The 22,380-nt window shown below is 52.4% G+C and overlaps 1 protein-coding gene across 1 annotated transcript in view; it reads left to right on the top strand.

Annotated features, from left to right (window-relative positions):
* LOC139232825 (rho guanine nucleotide exchange factor 15-like) overlaps window positions 1–22,380 on the top strand; it is a 72,780-nt gene that overhangs the window by 25,975 nt on the left and 24,425 nt on the right. Inside the window, exons 4-8 of the mRNA XM_070863319.1 lie at window positions 6,415–6,475; window positions 9,514–9,569; window positions 13,913–14,166; window positions 17,242–17,402; window positions 19,587–19,739. Of these exons, the coding sequence (XP_070719420.1) occupies window positions 6,415–6,475; window positions 9,514–9,569; window positions 13,913–14,166; window positions 17,242–17,402; window positions 19,587–19,739 (685 nt within the window). The remainder of the gene's footprint in view (window positions 1–6,414; window positions 6,476–9,513; window positions 9,570–13,912; window positions 14,167–17,241; window positions 17,403–19,586; window positions 19,740–22,380) is intronic.

Here is a 22,380-nt window from a genome sequence, read left to right on the forward strand (position 1 = left end):
TTAAGGGGTGGATTTTCGGTTCTGCTCATTTCGGGGCGGTAATGGCGGCGGGGTGGTGAAGTTTGCGCCCGGGAACAGTTTGCGCCTCACTCAGCGAAATTCAGCGGCTGGGCCCCGAGTGTGGGGCGGAGTGCTAAGGGGGAGGCGTTGCGCACGACGCTTGGGGCGCGAGGCCGGCTGAGTGGCTGAACATCCGGCCTCGGAGCGCCCTGGGAGAGAGGCCTGGGCGGGCAGGGAGGGAGCAACCTTAAAAACAACCCACTACAAACATTCCCAATATACTCACGCCACCGCAACATCAATCTCAGAAATACACAATCGCAGTTACCTCGCGACGGCCGTTACAGTGTGGAGCGCCCGCTTTCACAGGTGGTCCCAGCAGGGGGCGCTCTACACAGCGCTACGGGTCGGGCGGCAGCCAAAAATGGAGCCGGTGTCGCAACCAGGGGGCGTGGCACACCGGCTCGCCCCTCCCGGGCGAAATATTCGGCCCATCGTGTCCGCGCCGGCCGACAAAGAGCCACCCGGCCTAATCCCACTTTCCCGCTCTCGGTCCGTAGCCCTGCAGGTTACGGCGCTTCAGGTGCACATCCAAGTACTGTTTAAATGTGGTGAGGGTTTCTGCCTCTACCACCCTTTCATAGAAACATAGAAACATAGAAAATAGGTGCAGGAGCAGGCCATTCGGCCCTTCTAGCCTGCACCGCCATTCAATGAGTTCATGGCTGAACATGCAACTTCAGTACCCCATTCCTGCTTTCTCGCCATACCCCTTGATCCCCCGAGTAGTAAGGACTACATCTAACTCCTCCTTGAATATATTTATTGAATTGGCCTCAACAACTTTCTGTGGTAGAAAATTCCACAGGTTCACCACTCTCTGGATGAAGAAGTTTCTCCTCATCTCAGTCCTAAATGGCTTACCCCTTATCCTTAGACTGTGACCCCTGGTTCTGGACTTCCCCAACAATGGGAACATTCTTCCTGCATCTAACCTGTCTAAACCCGTCAGAATTTTAAACGTTTCTATGAGATCCCCTCTCATTCTTCTGAACTCCAGTGAATACAAGCCCAGTTGATCCAGTCTTTCTTGAGATGTCAGTCCCGCCATCCCGGGAATCAGTCTGGTGAACCTTCGCTGCACTCCCTCAATAGCAAGAATGTCCTTCCTCAAGTTAGGAGACCAAAACAAACACAATATTCCAGGTGTGGCCTCACCAAGGCCCTGTACAATTGTAGTAACACTTCCCTGCCCTTGTACTCAAATCCCCTCGCTATGAATTAAGAAAGAAATAGCGGGACATCTAGATAGGAATAGTGCAATCAAGCAGATGCAACATGGATTCATGAAGGGGAAATCATGTTTAACTAATTTACTGGAATTCTTTGAGGAAATAACGAGCATGGTGGATAGAGGTGTACCAATGGATGTGGTGTATTTAGATTTCCAAAAGGCATTCGATAAGGTGCCACACAAAAGGTTACTGCAGAAGATAAAGGTACGCGGAGTCAGAGGAAATGTATTAGCATGGATCGAGAATTGGCTGGCTAACAGAAAGCAGAGAGTCGGGATAAATGGGTCCTTTTCGGGTTGGAAATCGGTGGTTAGTGGTGTGCCACAGGGATCGGTGCTGGGACCACAACTGTTTACAATATACATAGATGACCTGGAAGAGGGGACAGAGTGTAGTGTAACAAAATTTGCAGATGACCCAAAGATTAGTGGGAAAGCGGGTTGTGTAGAGGACACAGAAAGGCTGCAAAGAGATTTAGATAGGTTAAGCGAATGGGCTAAGGTTTGGCAGATGGAATACAATGTCGGAAAGTGTGAGGTCATCCACCTTGGGGGAAAAAAAACAGTAAAAGGGAATATTATTTGAATGGGGAGAAATTACAACATGCTGAGGTGCAGAGGGACCTGGGAGTCCTTGTGCATGAATCCCAAAAAGTTAGTTTGCAGGTGCAGCAGGTAATCCGGAAGGCGAATGGAATGTTGGCCTTCATTGCGAGAGGGATGGAGTACAAAAGCAGGGAGGTCCTGCTGCAACTGTATAGGGTATTGGTGAGGCCGCACCTGGAGTACTGCGTGCAGTTTTGGTCACCTTACTTAAGGAAGGATATACTAGCTTTGGAGGGGGTACAGAGACGATTCACTAGGCTGATTCCGGAGATGAGGGGGTTACCTTATGATGATAGATTGAGTTCAGAAGGATGAGGGGTGATCTTATAGAAACATTTAAAATAATGAAGGGGATAGACAGGATAGAGGCAGAGAGAATGTTTCCACTGGTCGGGGAGACTAGAACTAGGGGGCACAGCCTCAAAATACGGGGGAGCCAATTTAAAACCAAGTTGAGAAGGAATTTCTTCTCCCAGAGAGTTGTGAATCTGTGGAATTTTCTGCCCAAGGAAGCAGTTAAGGCTAGCTCATTGAATGTATTCAAGTCACAGATAGATAGATTTTTAACCAATAAGGGAATTAAGGGTTACGGGGAGCGGGCGGGTCAGTGGAGCTGAGTCCACGGCCAGATCAGCCGTGATCTTGTTGGGTGGCGGAGCAGGCTCGAGGGGCTAGATGGCCTACTCCTGTTCCTAATTCTTATGTTCTTATTAATGTTGGGGAAGTCCAGAACAAGGGGTCACAGTCTGAGGATAAGGGGTAAGCCATTTAGGACCGAGATGAGGAGAAACGTCTTCACCCAGAGAGTGGTGAACCTGTGGAATTCTCTACCACAGAAAGCTGTTGAGGCCAATTCACTAAATATATTCAAAAAGGAGTTAGATGTAGTCCTTACTACTAAGGGGATCAAGGGGTATGGCGAGAAAGCAGGAATGGGGTACTGAAGTTGCATGTTCAGCCATGAACTCATTGAATGGCGGTGCAGGGCTAGAAGGGCCGAATGGCTTACTCCTGCACCTATTTTCTATGTTTCTATGTTTCTATGAAGGCCAACATGCCATTTGCTTTCTTAACCGCTTGCTGTACCTGCATGCCAACCTTCAATGACTGATGTACCATGACACCCAGGTCTCGTTGCACCTTCCCTTTTCCTAATCTGTCACCATTCAGATAATAGTCTGTCTCTCTGTTTTTACCACCAAAGTGGATAACCTCACATTTATCCACATTATACTTCATCTGCCATTCATTTGCCCACTCACCTAACCTATCCAAGTCACTCTGCAGCCTCATAAGCATCCTCCTCGCAGCTCACACTGCCACCCAACTTAGTGTCATCCGCAAATTTGGAGATACTACATTTAATCCCCTCGTCTAAATCATTAATGTACAATGTAAACAGCTGGGGCCCCAGCACAGAACCTTGCGGTACCCCACTAGTCACTGCCTGCCATTCTGAAAAGTACCCATTTACTCCTACTCTTTGCTTCCTGTCTGACAACCAGTTCTCAATCCACGTCAACACACTACCCCCAATCCCATGTGCTTTAACTTTGCACATTAATCTCTTGTGTGGGACCTTGTCGAAAGCCTTCTGAAAGTCCAAATATACCACATCAACTGGTTCTCCCTTGTCCACTCTACTGGAAACATCCTCAAAAAGTTCCAGAAGATTTGTCAAGCATGATTTCCCTTTCACAAATCCATGCTGACTTGGACCTAACATGTCACCTCTTTCCAAATGCGCTGCTATGACATCCTTAGCAATTGATTCCATCCTTTTACCCACTACTGAGGTCAGGCTGACCGGTCTATAATTCCCTGTTTTCTCTCTCCCTCCTTTTTTAAAAAGTAGGGTTACATTGGCTACCCTCCACTCCATAGGAACTGATCCAGAGTCTATGGAATGTTGGAAAATGACTGTCAATGCATCCGCTATTTCCAAGGCCACCTCCTTAAGTACCCTGGGATGCAGACCTTCAGGCAATGAGTTCCAGACCCCCATCACCCACTGGGTAAATAAACTTTTATCTTTTATCTTGTGCGGTAACCTTTTATGTGGCACCTTGTCAAATACCTTCTGGAAGTCCAAATACACCACATCCACTGGTTGCCCTTTATCCACCCTGTTCGTTACATCCTCAAAGAATTCCAGCAAATTCGTCAAACATTTCCCCTTCATAAATCCATGCTGACTCTGCCTGACTGAATTTTGTTTTTCCAAATGTCCTGCTACTGCTTCTTTAATAATGGACTCCCAACATTTTCCCAACCACAGATGTTAGGCTAACTGGTCTATAGTTTCCTGCTTTTTGTCTGCCTCCGTTTTTAAATAGGGGCGTTACATTTGAAGTTTTCCAATCTGCTGGTGACCAGGTAGTCAACAGCGGATGTTTAAAAAAAATTCATTCATGGGATGTGGGTGTCGATGACAAGATCATCCCTAATTTCCCATTTCAGAGGGGCGTTAATATTCAACCACATTGCTGTGGGTCTGGAGTCACCTATCGGCCAGACCGGGTAAGGGTGGCAGATTTCCTTCACTGAAGACCATTAATGAACCAGATTGGTTTTTCACAACAGTCCAATAGTTTCATCATTACTGATACTAGTTTTTTAGTCAATTGAAATTAAATTCCCCAGCTGCCGTGGTGGAATTTGAGCTCGTGTCTCTGGATCATTAGTGCAGGGTCTGGATTACTAGTCCAGTATCTTAACCACTGCGCTACCCTTCCCGTTCCATGGTGACCGGTTGGTCAACAGCCTGAGCTCATTCCTTCACCTCGCGCATGTGATATCTCTCATCATCATAAGCGGTCCCTCGAACGAGGATGACTTGATTCCACACGAGTCCACAGATGTTTCAATGAAGCACCCGATGTTCCCATCCTGAACTCCAATTGAGGGGGCGGAAGATGCCTGTGGGTGGATTTTTTTAACGTGGGGTGGCCGTTGCACACCAGCCACCACACGGGGCTTGACAGAGCGAGGTCTTGGTCCAGTGGCGAGGGTTAACCAGGACGACTGGAGACCAGCTCTGCTGCACGGGCCCAGTGCGCCCACACATATCGCAGTGTGGGCTGGGCCCGTGCTGCCCCCTGGGCCCTCGTCTCTTCTGGGTCCCATACCCTCATTCGCCGCACCTCCGCCACGATCTCTCGCCGCTCCTCCGCCACAATCTCTCGCCGCTCCTCCGCCACAATCTCTCGCCGCTCCTCCGCCACAATCTCTCGCCGCTCCTCCGCCACGATCTCTCGCCGCTCCTCCGCCACAATCTCTCGCCGCTCCTCCGCCACGATCTCTCGCCGCTCCTCCGCCCCGATCTCTCGCCGCTCCTCCGCCCCGATCTCTCGCCGCTCCTCCGCCCCGATCTCTCGCCGCTCCTCCGCCCCGATCTCTCGCCGCTCCTCCGCCACGATCTCTCGCCGCTCCTCCGCCACGATCTCTCGCCGCTCCTCCGCCACAATCTCTCGCCGCTCCTCCGCCACGATCTCTCGCCGCTCCTCCGCCACAATCTCTCGCCGCTCCTCCGCCACAATCACTCGCCGCTCCTCTGCCACGATCTCTCGCCGCTCATCCGCCACAATCTCTCGCCGCTCCTCCGCCACGATCTCTCGCCGCTCATCCGCCACAATCTCTCGCCGCTCCTCCGCCACGATCTCTCGCCGCTCCTCCGCCACAATCTCTCGCCGCTCCTCCGCCACGATCTCTCGCCGCTCCTCCGCCACGATCTCTCGCCGCTCCTCCGCCACAATCTCTCGCCGCTCCTCCGCCACGATCTCTCGCCGCTCCTCCGCCACAATCTCTCGCCGCTCCTCCGCCACAATCACTCGCCGCTCCTCTGCCACGATCTCTCGCCGCTCATCCGCCACAATCTCTCGCCGCTCCTCCGCCACGATCTCTCGCCGCTCATCCGCCACAATCTCTCGCCGCTCCTCCGCCACGATCTCTCGCCGCTCCTCCGCCACAATCTCTCGCCGCTCCTCCGCCACAATCTCTCGCCGCTCCTCCGCCACAATCTCTCGCCGCTCATCCACCCCGACCATCCCACTCCTCCGCTGTACCAGAGCCCCTCGCCGATGTTCCTGCCCACGCTCCAAACCGCGACCTGGGTTTTGATGACATCACCCAGTCGCCCATTTCGAAGCCGTTGCACCTTTTGAAATCATCATAGAGCTACTCAAACACACGCCCTACAAGATGGCCGCTTAACAGAAACCGACGTCATGTGACTGAGCCAAATGGACCTTTTATTGTTAATACATAGGTTGCATTACACCATTAGTCCACCAGGTGGAGCTCTAACAGTGCGCACCTTTTGCTGGATGGCGATCGGGAGCTGGAACCCTGGCTGAGTTACCCGACCAGACCAGACCACACCCGGGCGCCTAGGCCCAAGGGTGGTGCCCCCTACTTGCCACCACATGGTATTGCAGCCCCTCGACAAACAGAATGGTAAATATACCCCGCGTGTGATCAGTGGCTCATGTGACGCATGTGGTTGGTGTTGACAGGTGACGTCGGCGCCTCAAGTAGCAACGAGTACGAAGTTCACCTGGAGATTCACGAGAACAGGTCAGATCTCCTCGCCGATCGCCGTGCGGTGTTGTGACGGTATTAGGTGGCTCTCATTGACAATCTCTCCATTGCACTATTCAATTCTTTGCTGGGCTTAAACCTCAGGAGATCGTGGTGTTCAGGTCAAGGGTGTCCCACAAACTTTGTAGAGTTCAAAAACAACTTGTATTCATATAGCGCCTTTAGCATAGTGAATCGTCCTAAGGTGCTTCACGAGAGTGTTATGAGATTTTAAAAAATGTGACACCGAATGGTATAAGGAGAAATTAGGGCAGGTGACCAAAAGCTGGGTCAAAGAGGTCGGTTTTAAGGAGCGTCCTGAAGGAGGAAAGAGAGGCGGAGAGGTTTAGGGAGGGAGTTCCAGAGCTTGGGGCCCAGGCAACAGAAGGCACGGCCACCGATGGTGGAGTGATTATAATCAGGGATGCTCAGGAGGGCAGAATTAGAGGAGCGCAGACATCTCGGGGGGGGGGGGGGGGGGCTGGAGGAGATTACAGATAAGGAAGGGATAAGGCCACGGAGAGATTTGAAATAAGGATGAGAATTTTGAAATCGGGGAGTTCATGGGCGTATATCAGGGCCATGTATAGAGTTTGCACGCACCTTCTCTGTTATCGTATCACAGAACGGTTACAGCACAGAAGGAGGCCATTCGGCCCCTCGAGCCTGCCCCGCCATTCAATGAGATCATGGCTGATCTTCGACCTCTACTCCACTTTCCCGCCCGATCCCCATATCCCTCGATTCCCTTAATATCCAAACATCTATCGATCTCAGCCTTGAATATACTCAAAGACTGAGCCTCCACAGCCCTCTGGGGCAGAGAATTCCAAAGATTCACCATCCTCTGAGTGAAGAAATTTCTCCTCATCTCAGTCCTAAATGGCCGACCCCTTATCCTGAGACTGTGACCCCCTGGTTCTAGACTCCCCAGCCCGGGGGAAACATCCTCCCTGCATCTACCCTGTCGAGCCCTGTAAGAATTTGTTTCAATGAGATCGCCTCTCATTCTTCTAAACTCTAGAGAATATCGGCCTAGTCTGCTCAATCTCTCCTCAGAGGACAATCCCCCCCATCCCAGGAATCAGTCTGGTGAACCTTCGTTGCACTCCCTCTGTGGCAAGTATATCCTTCCTTGGGTAAGGAGACCCAAACTGTGCACAGTACTCCAGGTGCGGTCTCACCAGGGCCCGATATAATTGCAGTAAGACGTCTTTACTCTTATACTCAAATCCTCCTGTAATAAAGGCCAACATACCATTCATTGTCCTAATTACTTGCTGTTGAAGAGGAGAGAGAGCACATGAGTGGAAGGTGAGCTTTACAATTTGAATCCTCGTAGCATTGCTCACGAGGATTGGAGGAAAACTTGAAACTTCCCCCTCCCCGAGATTGGCCTCGCTAACTAGCAGCACTGATGGTCAAGGGTCACGTCGGCCAGAAGACAAGAAAGAAAGACTTGCATTTATATAGCGCCTTTCATGACCACCGGCCGTCTCGAAGCGCTTTACAACCAATGAAGTACTTTTGCGATGTAGTCACTGTTGTAATGTGGGAAACTCGGCAGCCAATGCGCGCACAGCAAGCTCCCACACACAGCAATGTGATAATGACCCAGATAATCTGTTTTTTTTTGTTGTTGATTGAGGGATAAATATTGGCCCAGGACACGGGGGAGAACTCCCCGAAATAGTGCCGTGGAATCTTTTGCGTCCGCCTGAGAGGGCAGACAGGGCCTCTGTTTAACATCTCATCTGAACGATGGCCCCTCCGACAGTGCGGCGCTCCCTCGGCACCGCCCCTCCGACAGCGCAGCGCTCCCTCGGCACCGCCCCTCCGACAGCGCAGCGCTCCCTCGGCACCGTCCCCTCCGACAGTGCGGCGCTCCCCCAGTACCGCCCCTCCAACAGTGCAGCGCTCCCTCGGCACCGCCCCTCCGACAGCGCAGCGCTCCCTCGGCACCGTCCCCCCGACAGTGTGGCACTCCCCCAGTACCGCCCCTCCGACAGTGCAGCGCTCCCTCGGCACTGCACTGGGGGAGTGTCAGCCTGGATTCGTGCGCTCAAATCCCTGGAGTGGGGCTCGAGCCCACAACCTCCCGACTCCGAGGCGAGAGTGCTGCCCACTGAGCCACGGCTGACACCAAGAGCTGTATTGAGACCCGTAGAATTAGCTCGGTAACCAAGGGGTTGTGGAGACGTAGAGGAACTCCTGGAACTTAACAGACGGCAAGATTAAGGCCTTGCAGAGTGATACCGGGTAGATAGAGTTAAGATACAGATCAGCCAGGATCTAATTGAATGACGGAGGGGCTGAATGGCCTCATCCTGTTCCTAAGGCTGCTGGGAAGGGAAAGGTGGAGGCTGGAGCCTGAGACAATTATGGATAATGGCTGTACTTGATCTTTCAGCGATTCTTTGTGCTTTTCACATTATTTTGGAGAATTTATAGCGGGGTGCATGAAAAAACAAGATGGCCACCACCTACCTGTTTATATTCGAGTGATGAGTTGAGGCTATTAACACATCTTACACAATGCAAGGTGCGCACAAGATTTGTAATGGAAAGAAAGACTTGCATTTACATAGCGCCTTTCATGACCCCAGGATGTCCCAACGCTCTTTACAGCCAATGAAGTACTTTTTGAAGTAATGTGGGAAACGCAGTAGCCACTTTGCGCACAGCGAGGCGCCACAAGCTGCAGTGTGATGTTGATTGAGGGAGAGCGATATTGGCCAAGGCCCTGCCCCCCCCCCCCGGCTCGTCTTCGAAATAGTGGTCGAGGGATCTTGTATTTCCGCCTGAGAGGGCAGACGGGGCCTCGGTTTAACCGAAAGATGGCCCCTCCGGCAGTGCGGCACTCCCTCAGCACTGCACTGGGAGTGTCGGCCTGGATTTATGTGCTCGAATCTCTGGAGTGGGACTTGAACCCACGACCTTCCAGCTCCGAGGCGAGTGTGCTGCCCACTAAGCCACAGCTGTATTACATGGATAGTTAGGACTGCTACTGATAACTGTTTCATCTCTTTTCACAGGTCGATAAATGCGGGGACTCAGAAGGCGACTGACTGGGAATCCCAATTTGAAAGTGGTAAAGAATTCGCAATAATCGCAGTGACGTGTATTTGGGGAATTGTCGTTTCTAAGGGCTTGACCGATCGGAGTATCTAAGCAGCGAATGTTTTTTAGTTTTATATAATATTAAGAAACCTCGGTAAAACATCATGCCAGCATTTCTGAGCACCATTTGAGGTTCAAGTATCCACGAGTGTGGAAATATATCGGCCGTTCCTTCATCGTCGCTGGGTCACAATCCTGGAACTCCCTCCCTAACAGCACTGTGGGAGCACCTTCACCACACGGGACTGCAGCGGTTCAAGAAGGCGGCTCACCACCACCTTCTCGAGGGGCAATTAGGGATGGGCAATAAATGCCGGCCTTGGCCAGCGACGCCCACATCCCAGGAATGTTTTTAAAAAAAAATGTAGGAGAGAGAAGGTGGGAAATCACTAGTTAAGTCTCAACTGGAGTATTGTGTCCAATTCTGGGCTCCGCACTTTAGGAAGGATGTGAAGGCCTTAGAGAGGGTGCGGAGGAGATTGACCAGAATGGTCCCGGGGATGAGGGACTTCAGTTACGTGGGTAGACTGGAGAAGCTGGGGTTGTTCTCCTTGGAGCAGAGAAGGTTAAGGGGAGACTTAATCGAGGTGTTCAAAATCATGGGGGGTTTTTGATAGAGTAAATAAGGAGAAATTGTTTGCAGTGGCTGGAGGGCCGTTAATCAGAGGACACAGATTTAAGTTAATTGGCAAAAGAGTCAGAGAGGAGAGGAGAGTGTTTTTACGCAGCGAGTTGTTGTGATCGGGAACGCGCTGCCTGAAAGGGCGGTGGGAGCAGATTCAATCGTAACTTTCAAACGGGGAAGTGGATAAATACTTGAAAGTTAGGCCGCCGCTGGAGTACTGCGTGCAGTTCTGGTCACCGCTTTACAGGAAAGATGTGATTGCACTGGAGAGGGTACAGAGATTTACGAGGATGTTGCCGGGACTGGAGAATTTTAGCGATGCGGAAAGATTGGATAGGCTGGGGTTGTTTTCTTTGGAACAGAGGAGGCTGAGGGCAGACCTGATTGAGGTGTATAAAATGATGAGGGGCCTAGAGAGAGTGGATAGGAAGGACCTGTTTCCCTGAGCAGAGGGGTCAACGACCTGGGGGCATAGATTTAAAGTAATTGGTAGGTATAGAGGGGATTTGAGGGGAAATGTCTTCACCCAGAGGGTGGTGGGGGTCTGGAACTCACTGCCTGAAAGGGTGGTAGAGGCAGAAACCCTCACCACATTTAAAAAGTACTTGGATGTGCACCTGAAGTGCCGTAACCTGCAGGGCTACGGACCCAGAGCTGGAAAGTGGGATTAGGCTGGGTGGCTCTTTGTCGGCTGGCGCGGACACGATGGGCCGAATGGCCTCCTTGCGTGCAGGGTTGTGGGGGGGGGGAGGGGAGGGGGAGCAGGGAAAGAGCAGCAGGGAATGGGACTAATTGAATCGCTCTTTCAAAGAGCCGGCACAGGCACGATGGGCCGAATTTAGATTTTCAAAAGGCATTCGATAAGGTGCCACACAAAAGGTTACTGCAGAAGATAAAGGTACGCGGAGTCAGAGGAAATGTATTAGCATGGATCGCGAATTGGCTGGCGAACAGAAAGCAGAGAGTCGGGATAAATGGGTCCTTTTCGGGTTGGAAATCGGTGGTTAGTGGTGTGCCACAGGGATCGGTGCTGGGACCACAACTGTTTACAATATACATAGATGACCTGGAAGAGGGGACAGAGTGTAGTGTAACAAAATTTGCAGATGACACAAAGATTAGTGGGAAAGCGGGTTGTGTCGAGGACACAGAGAGGCTGCAAAGAGATTTAGATAGGTGAAGCGAATGGGCTAAGGTTTGGCAGATGGAATACAATGTCGGAAAGTGTGAGGTCATCCACCTTGGGAAAAAAAACAGTAAAAGGGAATATTATTTGAATGGGGAGAAATTACAACATGCTGAGATGCAGAGGGACCTGGGGGTCCTTGTGCATGAATCCCAAAAAATTAGTTTGCAGGTGCAGCAGATAATCAAGAAGGCGAATGGAATGTTGGCTTTCATTGCGAGAGGGATGGAGTACAAAAGCAGGGAGGTCCTGTTGCAACTGTATAGGGTATTGGTGAGGCCGTACCTGGAGTATTGCGTGCAGTTTTGGTCACCTTACTTAAGGAAGGATATACTAGCTTTGGAGGGGGTACAGAGACGATTCACTAGGCTGATTCCGGAGATGAGGGGGGTTACCTTATGATGATAGATTGAGTAGACTGGGTCTTTACTCGTTGGAGTTCAGAAGGATGAGGGGTGATCTTATAGAAACATTTAAAATAATGAAAGGGATAGACAAGATAGAGGCAGAGAGGTTGTTTCCACTGGTCGGGGAGACTAGAACTAGGGGGCACAGCCTCAAAATACGGTGGAGCCAATTTAAAACCGAGTTGAGAAGGAATTTCTTCTCCCAGAGGGTTGTGAATCTGTGGAATTCTCTGCCCAGGGAAGCAGTTGAGGCTAGCTCATTGAATGTATTCAAGTCACAGATAGATAGATTTTTAACCAATAGGGAATTAAGGGTTACGGGGAGCGGGCAGGTAAGTGGAGCTGAGTCCACGGCCAGATCAGCCATGATCTTGTTGAATGGCGGAGCAGGCTCGAGGGGCTAGATGGCCTACTCCTGCTCCTAATTCTTATGTTCTTTTGGCGGTCTCCTGTGCCGTATTGTCCTCCGAGTCTAAGTCGAGCAGTGATTAGGGTGGGTTTGAGAAGCCTGTCGACGAAAGGGAAGGCTGAGGGAGGTGTGGCCGCCTTGGTTTTGAGGTCCTGGGAAGATCAAGTTTGTGTAGATGGGGGGGCGGTGGCTCTTGAGACCGAGGCGGGGGACAAAGAAGAGTGTGTAGGACATCGGCTGTGGCGTTTGAGAGAATATCTAGGGGAGTAAAGACAATTGTGGTATTGATGATGAAAGAGAAAAATTACCAGGAGAGAGAGATGAAGAGAAATTGACGGCATTGGTTCTTCTGTAAGAACCGGTTTAGAATTGACTCTGCCTTAGAATAAATAAAGAAATTCCAATCTTTATTAACAATTTAATGAGATTTGTTAATAATGAAGTCATAGCCTGGTTGGCACAGGACTGAAGATAATGGGGGTCTCAGTATGGGCTGAGATAATTGGCCGTCCCCTGGAACACACTGGCTCCTGTGTTTCCGGGGTATAAGACTAGGATCACTGGTCACACACATACCCTAAAGAGTCTTAGGAGTTACAAGGCGTTTTATTAAGGGAGCGGTAGTTCAAATATAGTCCAACACAACACACAATCAGAATAGACATAGTTGCCATACGACCGTAACCAGTAGCTGGTACTAGTCCCGATCGGACAGAGGGCTGGTGGCACGAACTGTTCTTATCTTCATCGTCTGACCTGAGCTTTCTGGGTCTTTTATTCTCTTTTTAGGGGCGGGCCTGGGTTAAAATGATTGACAGGACCATTTAACCTAGAAGGGCTCTTCCCAGGGTGCCCAATGACTCGTCGAGTTCTTTGTCTCAACTCTTAGGTGAATCCCTCCTCTTCACATGTCTGTCCTGTTTATATTTTCTGAAGGCCCATCTCTCCTGTTCTTATACTTCCCAAGGTTGGAGTCGGACAGGCCATGATTGGCCTTCAGATGTTTGGAGCTGCCTGTTATCGGTTATTAATGTTCACGCTGTTCAAGTGGCTTTAGCTATTGTAGCATGGAATCAATCTTCAATTCTAACACCAGTCTGAAGAGACTTTTTGGTCTCGCGTTATTTCTTCCCATTCACGATTTCTTACACTGCCGGGGAGAGCTTGCGGGGGGGGGGGGGTGGGGAGGGGAGAGTTTGTGGGGGGGGAGAGTTTGGGGGAGAGCAATAGGGCGAGGGTAAATAGTGGGCATGGGCGGATGCATGCATGTTCTGGAGATCTGTTCAGCTATGCTTACAATTATTTTTGCAGAACCTTCTTTCAGAATTAGACTGATAGATTCAAGAAAAAGATCGATAGATTTTTGGATACCAAGGGAATCGAAGGACGTGGAGCTGAGGTGGAAGATCGGCCATGATCTTATTGAATGATGGAGCAGGCCAAATGCTCTGCTCCTGTTCCTATTTCCAAAGTTCTTATGTAAATTTACAACTTGGGAAACAGGATGTTCACTGCAACCAGTCTCTGCTTCATTGGGCGGGTAGAGTCTGTGATGGGATCGGGTGTACATCAGGTGTACAAGGAGATTCAATGGGTGGGTAAAGTCCATGAATAGGGTAGAGTGTACGTGGAAGGAGTGAGCTTGATGGCCCAGTGGTCTCATTACCTTGCACACGTTCGATTGCAGAGCCTCTGTACCAAACCTACCGGGAAACGGTGATCCATAAGGAGATTAAGCGGCAGACCTTGATGAGGGACTCCAGCAAGACCAGCGAGGATTACATGTACGAAAGCATCCCCCTCACCCTCGACAATGACAGGGCTTCGAGTCCGGGGGCTCGGTCGCAGACCCCTCGCAACACCTTGTGGCAGAACCTCGATGCCGTGCGACAGAGTGGAATACTGAGCGACCTCAGCCAGGGGGAGTGCAGACTGCAGGAGGTGAGTGAAGGCCATTACCGTTAGTCGTTAGACCCTTCCCCGTCCTCCACCCCTCCAATGAAGGCGATGACTTTGTTGGGTACGGTTCCAACGGCCTCAACTGCAGCCCCAGACCTTGGCGTCTCGGCTATTCGAGTGTGGGATGCATCACGCTTTTCAATTCGGGATTGAGTGCGTTGCCAAATTTTGCCCGCGGTGTCCACTCGGGCCAGCCGTGGCTCAGTGGGTAGCGCCCCTCGCCTTGCAGTCGGCAGGTTGTGGGTTCGAGCCCCACTCTCAGCCTGACGCTCCCAGTGCAGTGCTGAGGGAGCGCCGCACTGTCGGGGGTGCCGTCTTTCGGATGAGACGTTAAACCGTCTGCTCTCTCTCAGGTGGACGAAAAAGATCCCATGGCCACTACTTCGAAGAAGAGCAGGGGAGTTATCTCCGGTGTCCTGGGGCCAATATTTATCCCTCAATCAACATAACAAAAAAAAACAGATGATCTGGGTCATTATCACATTGCTGTTTGTGGGAGCTTGCTGTGCGCAAATTGGCGGCCGCGTTTCCCACATTACAACAGCGACCACACTCAAAAAGTGCTTCATTGGCTGTAAAGCGCTTTGGGACGTCCGGTGGTCGTGAAAAGCGCTATATAAATGCAAGATCTTTCCTTTACTGTTGTTGTTCGGCTGTTTTGAGTCTGGGATGTCATCAAAATGTCTCGGAACATTAACATTCCGGTGATCCTTGGCCAAGAGTCCCGGTTTAAAGTCCGGCGGTGAAGGGTAGTTTATTTAAAGGGGTATTACCGTGGCTTATTGCTCATTACAGGCCGGTGAACAGCGGCTTTGTTGCGAAAGGTTACCTCTTTGATTTGGGATGAACAATTTTACATTGAAATGAAAATAAGGGTTCAGGAGCAGATCCTTGAACAAGGGGGCATTCATTCATGAAAGACGGTCACATCTGCAGTCTCGTGTCTGCCTACTGATCCTTATCAACCTATTAATATATTAAACAAAATAATCGTCCTGCCAACTTTTTCCCTCCTGAATCCTGCGTCCAATATTTATAATGAAAATTGGCAACTACAACAATAACTTTTATTTATATAGCAACTTTAACGTAGTAAAACGTCCCAAGATGTTTCACAGGAGTGTTACCAAACAGAATTTGGCTCTGAGCCGCATAAGAAGATGTTAGGGACAGGTGACCAAAAGCTGGGTCAAAGAGGGAGGTTTTACGGAGCGTCTTACAGGAGGAGAGAGAGGTGGAGGGGTTTAGGGAGGGAGTTCCAGAACTTGGGCCCAGGTAACAGAAGGCACGGCCACCAATGGTTGAGCGATTATAATCAGGGATGCTCAAGAGGGCAGAATTTGAGGAGCGCAGAAATCTCGGGGGGATTGTGGGGCTGGAGGAGATTACAGAGATAGGGAGGGGGCGAGGGCCATGGAGGGATTTGTAAACAAGGATGAGAATTTTGAAATCGAGGCGTTGCTTAAACGGGAGCCAATGTAGGTCAGCGTGCACAGGGGGTGATGGGTGAGCGGGACTCGGTGCGAGTTAGGACACGGGGTCAGCGAGCACAGGGGGTGATGGGTGAGCGGGACTCGGTGCGAGTTAGGACACGGGGCAGCGAGCACAGGGGGTGATGGGTGAGCGGGACTCGGTGCGAGTTAGGACATGGGGCAGCAAGCACAGGGGGTGATGGGTGAGCGGGACTCGGTGCGAGTTAGGACACGGGGCAGCGAGCACAGGGGGTGATGGGTAAGCGGGACTCGGTGCGAGTTAGGACACGGGGTCAGCGAGCACAGGGGGTGATGGGTGAGCGGGACTCGGTGCGAGTTAGGACACAGGGCAGCGAGCACAGGGGGTGATGGGTGAGCGGGACTCGGTGTGAGTTAGGACACGGGGTCAGCGAGCACAGGGGGTGATGGGTGAGTGGGACTCGGTGCGAGTTAGGACACGGGGCAGCGAGCACAGGGGGTGATGGGTGAGCGGGACTCGGTGCGAGTTAGGACACGGGGCAGCGAGCACAGGGGGTGATGGGTGAGCGGGACTTGGTGCGAGTTAGGACATGGGGCAGCGAGCACAGGGGGTGATGGGTGAGCGGGACTCGGTGCGAGTTAGGACACGGGGTCAGCGAGCACAGGGGGTGATGGGTGAGCGGGACTAGGTGCGAGTTAGGACACGGGGCAGCGAGCACAGGGGGTGATGGGTGAGCGGGACTCGGTGCGAGTTAGGACACGGGGTCAGCGAGCACAGGGGGTGATGGGTGAGCGGGACTAGGTGCGAGTTAGGACACGGGGCAGCGAGCACAGGGGGTGATGGGTGAGCGGGACTTGGTGCGAGTTAGGACATGGGGCAGTGAGCACAGGGGGTGATGGGTGAGCGGGACTCGGTGCGAGTTAGGACACGGGGCAGTGAGCACAGGGGGTGATGGGTGAGCGGGACTCGGTGCGAGTTAGCACATGGGGCAGCGAGCACAGGGGGTGATGGGTGAGCGGGACTCGGTGCGAGTTAGGACACGGTGTCAGCGAGCACAGGGGGTGATGGGTGAGCGGGACAGCGCATACAAGGGGTGATGAGTGCGCGGGACTTGTTTACAAATCCCTCCATGGCCTCACCCCACAATCTCTGTAACCTCCCCTGCCCTTGACCCTCCGAGATCTCTGCGCTCCCCCAATTCTGGCCTCTTGCGCATCTCCCCCCCGATTTTAATCGCTGCACCTAGCTCTGGAATTCCCTCCCTAAATCTCTCCGCCTGTCATTCCTCCTTCAAGACGCTCCTTAAAACCCACCTCTTTGACCCAGCTTTTGGTCACCTGTCCCTATTATCTCCTTGAGTGGCTCGGTGTCACATTCTGTCTGATTTATGCTCTTGTGAAGCGCCTTTGGGTGTTTTTTTTTCTACATTAAAGGAGCGAAGGTATATTGGGAAGGTGGAGTTGAGATAATGATATTGAATGGTGGAGCAGGCCTGAGGGGCTGAATGGCACTACTCCTGCTCCCATGTAAAATCGGTATATAAAGGCTGGTCCTTGTTTCCGCACTTGCCCCGAGGTGGTGCTGAGCGATTTTGCTTGCTTGCAGAGCATGTTCGAAGTCCTGACGTCGGAGGCCTCGTACCTGCGCAGCCTGAACGTCCTCATCGAGCACTTCATGGACTCCAAGGACCTCAACGAGACCATCATCGTACGCGACAAAAAAACGCTGTTTTCCTGCGTCACCCGGGTGAATGAAGTGAGCGAGAGGTGAGCGACCAGAGCGCGCAAAGCGATTCGGACCCTCCTCTCTGCGGCCCGGTCTTCGCAGGCACTACCTAGTGCACTACTGAGGGTCGGCGCACCAGAGAGGGTGCAGAGGGAGGTTGTGCTTGAACGGTATAAAACTCTGGTTAGGCCACAGCTGGAGTACTGCGTGCAGTTCTGGTCACCGCTGTTAAGCTCATAATAAAGTCGTGTAACGGAGTGCTGTCGACATGAGTAAGTGTGACCTTGGCTCCTTTATTCAAACTCCAGAGTGTTGGTACAGCGTGGGAGGCCTGCTTATATACAGTGCTCCCAAGAGATGCTGGGATCCCTTGGGACTCAAACAGGTAGGCCCTCTGGTGGCGGTATAATACAGGTTACCTACGGTTGCATACATAACAACCACATTACAGGAAAGATGTGATTGCACCAGAGAGGGTGCAGAGCAGATTTAGCAGGATGTTGCCTGGACTGGAGAATTTTAGCTACAACAAAAGATTGGATAGGCTGGGGTTGTTTTCTTTGGAACAGAGGGGCTGAGGGGGAGAACATAAGAACATAAGAACATAAGAACATGGAACAGGATTAGGCCATCTAGCCCCTCGAGCCTGCTCCGCCATTCAACAAGATCTGGTCGTGGACTTAGCTCCACTTACCCACCCGCTCCCCGTAACCCTTAATTCCCTTATTGGTTAAAAATCTATCTATCTGTGACTTGAATACATTCAATGAGCTAGCCTCAACTGCTTCCTTGGGCAGAGAATTCCACAGATTCACAACCCTCTGGGAGAAGAAATTCCTTCTCAACTCGGTTTTAATAAGGGAGAACTTATTGAGGTGTATAAAATGATGAGGGGCCTGGATAGAGTGGATAGGACGGACCTGTTTCCCTTGGCAGAGGGGTCAACAACCAGGGGGCATAGATTTCAAATAATTGGGGGAGGTTTAGAGGGGATTTGAGGGGAAATTTCTTCACCCAGAGAGTGGTGGGGTCTGGAACTCACTGCCTGAAAGGGTGGTAGAGGCAGAAACCCTCACCACATTTAAAAAGTACTTGGATGTGCACCTGAAGTGCCGTAACCTGCAGGGCTACGGACCAAGAGCGGGAAAGTGGGATTGGGCCGAGTGGCTCTTTGTCGGCCGGCGCGGACACGATGGGCCGAATGGCCTCCTTCCGTGCTGTAAATTTTTCTATGTTTCTAAATCCAGGCTCCGTTCCCATTCTGTGCTGAGTTATCAGTCGGGGCATCCGTGAAAGGCGCTATAGAAATGCAAGTCTTTTCTTTCTCAAGAGCCAGGCCAAGTTGTTGGGCTTTTGGGGCCTTCTGTGACCAATGGGTACCAGAGTGCTTTGTCGCGGCCCGGAATAGAATGTTAATTTGATTTTGTTAAGTGTGCTTTAATAGTTTTTGTTTAATTGACAGCTTATTGGTTGTGCCCCATCAATTAAAGTGATCAGTCAACCAGAGGTAGGCCGCGTTGTCATGGCGATATGCAGGCCCAACAGGCCTGTAACCCTCCACTTCCTGGGCACTGTATATAAGCAGGTCTCCCACGCTGTACCAACACTCTGGAGTTTGAATAAAGGAGCCATTTTCTGCGGTCTGGAGGAGTCCGTGTTCCACGTGTATGTTCAGTGTGCGAGGTTGCAGCCCCTGTTCCAATATTTGAAGGGGTCTGCTCCTCAAATTCTGGCTGCACTTCAGTCCCGCGCTCCTGATCTTTGGGCACTCTGTGCGTAGGGGAGCGGGCAGGTCGGAAGGCCTCCTCGTGGGCCTGCTCCTGGGGAACGGCCAAGGGGGCCATCAACCGGTCCGGGCAGCGGGCGGTCGAGGGGGTCGTCCAGCCCAACTGCCTGCCTCTCTTCGGCGGTTACATCCGAGCCGGGGTGCCCCTGGAGATGGAGCACGCGGCGTCCACCGGTACGCTCGCGGCCTTCCGCGAGAGGCGGGCACCGGAGGGACTGGAGTGCACCGTCGCCCCCGGCAACCAAGTTCTAATTTGACCGTCTTTAAGTTAAATTGTCGGTTTTAGCGCCCCTTTAATAAGGGGGCACTCGATTTGTTTTACGGAAATAGTTGTAACCCTTCCCCGCTCTCGCTGTGCCAAGTTTCGGAGCTGTGTCGGCGGAAAGCAGGTCGTAAATATTAACCGGCAGGGAAATTGTTTTCTCCATTTTTTTTTAAGTTTTCTGAAGGACCTCGAGGGTCGCATGGATGAGAGCATAAAGATTAATGATGTGTGCGACATCATTTATTCCCACGCTCAGCACAACTTCCAGGTGTACGTGGACTATGTCCGCAACCAGCTGTATCAGGAGCAGAAGTACAGGCAGCTCATGTAAGCAATTCTTCCGGTCTCTGGCCGCAGGGCTTGCGGGATTGAGGTCACGCGGTGATTTCGCGCGCTCGCCTCTCGAGGGTGGTCGCCTGTGGCTTCACGCCCTGCTCCAGCGGCATCGGCACATAGTCGAGGCTGACACGCTCTCTCTCGCTCGCGCTCTCCCTCGCACGCGCTCTCCCTCGCTCGCGCTCTCCCTCACTTGCGCTCTCCCTCGCTCGCGCTCTCTCCCTCGCTCGCGCTCTGTCCCTCGCTCGCGCTCTGTCCCTCGCTCGCGCTCTCCCTCGCTCGCGCTCTCCCTCGCTCGCGCTCTCTCCCTCGCTCGCGCGCTCTCCCTCGCTCGCGCTCTCTCCCTCGCTCGCGCTCTCTCCCTCGCTCGCGCTCTCCCTCGCTCGCGCTCTCTCCCTCGCTCGCGCTCTCCCTCGCTCGCGCTCTGTCCCTCGCTCGCGCTCTCCCTCGCTCGCGCTCTCCCTCGCTCGCGCTCTCCCTCGCTCGCGCTCTCTCCCTCGCTCGCGCTCTCTCCCTCGCTCGCGCTCTCCCTCGCTCGCGCTCTCTCCCTCGCTCGCGCTCTCTCCCTCGCTCGCGCTCTCCCTCGCTCGCGCTCTCCCTCGCTCGCGCTCTCTCTCTCGCTCGCGCTCTCCCTCGCTCGCGCTCTCCCTCGCTCGCGCTCTCCCTCGCACGCGCTCTCTCTCGCTCGCGCTCTCTCCCTCGCTCGCGCTCTCCCTCGCTCGCGCTCTCCCTCGCACGCGCTCTCCCTCGCTCGCGCTCTCCCTCGCTCGCGCTCTCCCTCGCACGCGCTCTCCCTCGCACGCGCTCTCTCTCGCTCGCGCTCTCTCCCTCGCTCGCGCTCTCCCTCGCTCGCGCTCTCCCTCGCACGCGCTCTCCCTCGCACGCGCTCTCTCTCGCTCGCGCTCTCTCCCTCGCTCGCGCTCTCTCCCTCGCTCGCGCTCTCTCCCTCGCTCGCGCTCTCCCTCGCTCGCGCTCTCCCTCGCTCGCGCTCTCCCTCGCTCGCGCTCTCTCTCTCGCTCGCGCTCTCTCTCTCTCTCTCTCTCTCTCGCGCTCTCTCCCTCGCTCGCGCTCTCTCTCTCTTTCTCTCTTTCTCTCTCTCTCTCTCTCTCTCTCTCTCTCTCTCTCGCGCAGGTGCTGAGGGAGCGCCGTGCTGTCGGAAGTGCCGTCGTTCGGAACCCAGACTCCCCCTCCCCGTGTCTCTTGGGCGGACGTGAAGGCTCCCTTTTTCGAAGAAGAGGGGCTGGCCTGGCCAAGATTTTATCTCTGGAAGCACCCCCTTTTTTTTTGATTTACCTGGTCATTTATTTCATTGCTGTTTGTGGGAGCTTGCTGTGCCCCAATTTGGCTGCCCCCCCCCGGCCCACCCCTTTCCCTAGATTACAACAGTGGCTACACTTCGACCGTACTTCATTGGCTGTAAAGAGCATACGAAATTGGAGCAGGAGTCGGCCATTCGGCCCCTCGAGCCTGCTCCGACATTCAATAAGATCGCGACTGATCTGATCATGGACTCAGCTCCACTTCCCCGCCCGCTCCCCACAACCCTTCACTCCCTTATCGCGCAAAAATCTGTCTATCTCCGCCTTAAATCTATTCATTGACCCCGCCTCCACAGCTCTCTGGGGCAGAGAATTCCACAGATTTACAACCCTCTGAGAGAAGAAATTCCTCCTCATCTCAGTTTTAAATGGGCGGCCCCTTATTCTGAGACTATGGCCCCTAGTTCTAGTCTCCCCCATCAGTGGAAACATCCTCTCTGCATCCACCTTGTCGAGTCCCCTCATTATCTTATATGTTCCGATAAGATCACCCCTCATTCTTCTGAACTCCAATGAGTGGAGGCCCAACCTACTCAACCTTTCCTCATAAGTCAACCCCCTCATCCCCGGGATCAACCGAGTGAACCTTCTCTGAACAGCCTCCAATGCAAGTATATCCCTCCTTAAATACGGAGACCGAATGAACCAGACAAGAATATGATGTATCTCCGTTCCGTCTTTGAGTCAGTTGAACTCATTCAGAGGACCACATGATTATCATTCTTGTCCTAAGGCTTGGGTCAGGGAACATCAAACAAGATTCTATTCCTGATTGCCTTGTTCAAGGGATGTGGGTAATGCTACAATTATACAGGGCTTTAGTGAGACCTCATCTGGAGTATTGTGTACAGTTTTGGTCTCCTTACCGAAAGGAGGATATACTTGCCATAGAAGGGATTGCAACGAAGGTTCACCAGACTGATTCTCTGGGATGTGAGGGTTGTCCTATGACAAGAGATTGAGTAGACTAGGCCGATATTCTCTAGAATTTAGAAGAATGAGTGATGATCTCATTGAAACATGTAAAATTCTTCGAGCATTTGACCGGGTAGATGCAGGGAGGATGTTTCCCCCCCGGGCTGGGGAGTCTAGAACCAGGAGTCACAGTCTCAGGATAAAGGGGTCGGCCATTTAGGACTGAGATGAGGAGGAATTTCTTCACTCAGAGGGTGGTGAATCTTTGGAATTCTCTGCCCCAGAGGGCTGTGGAGGCTCAGTCGTTGAGTATATTCAAGACGGAGATCGATAGATTTTTGGACAGGAAGGGAATTGGGGATCGGGCGGGAAAGTGGAGTTGAGATCGAAGATTAGCC

The sequence above is a fragment of the Pristiophorus japonicus genome, chromosome 20 (assembly GCF_044704955.1).
Source record: "Pristiophorus japonicus isolate sPriJap1 chromosome 20, sPriJap1.hap1, whole genome shotgun sequence".
In the NCBI taxonomy this organism is placed as follows: Eukaryota; Metazoa; Chordata; class Chondrichthyes; family Pristiophoridae; genus Pristiophorus; species Pristiophorus japonicus.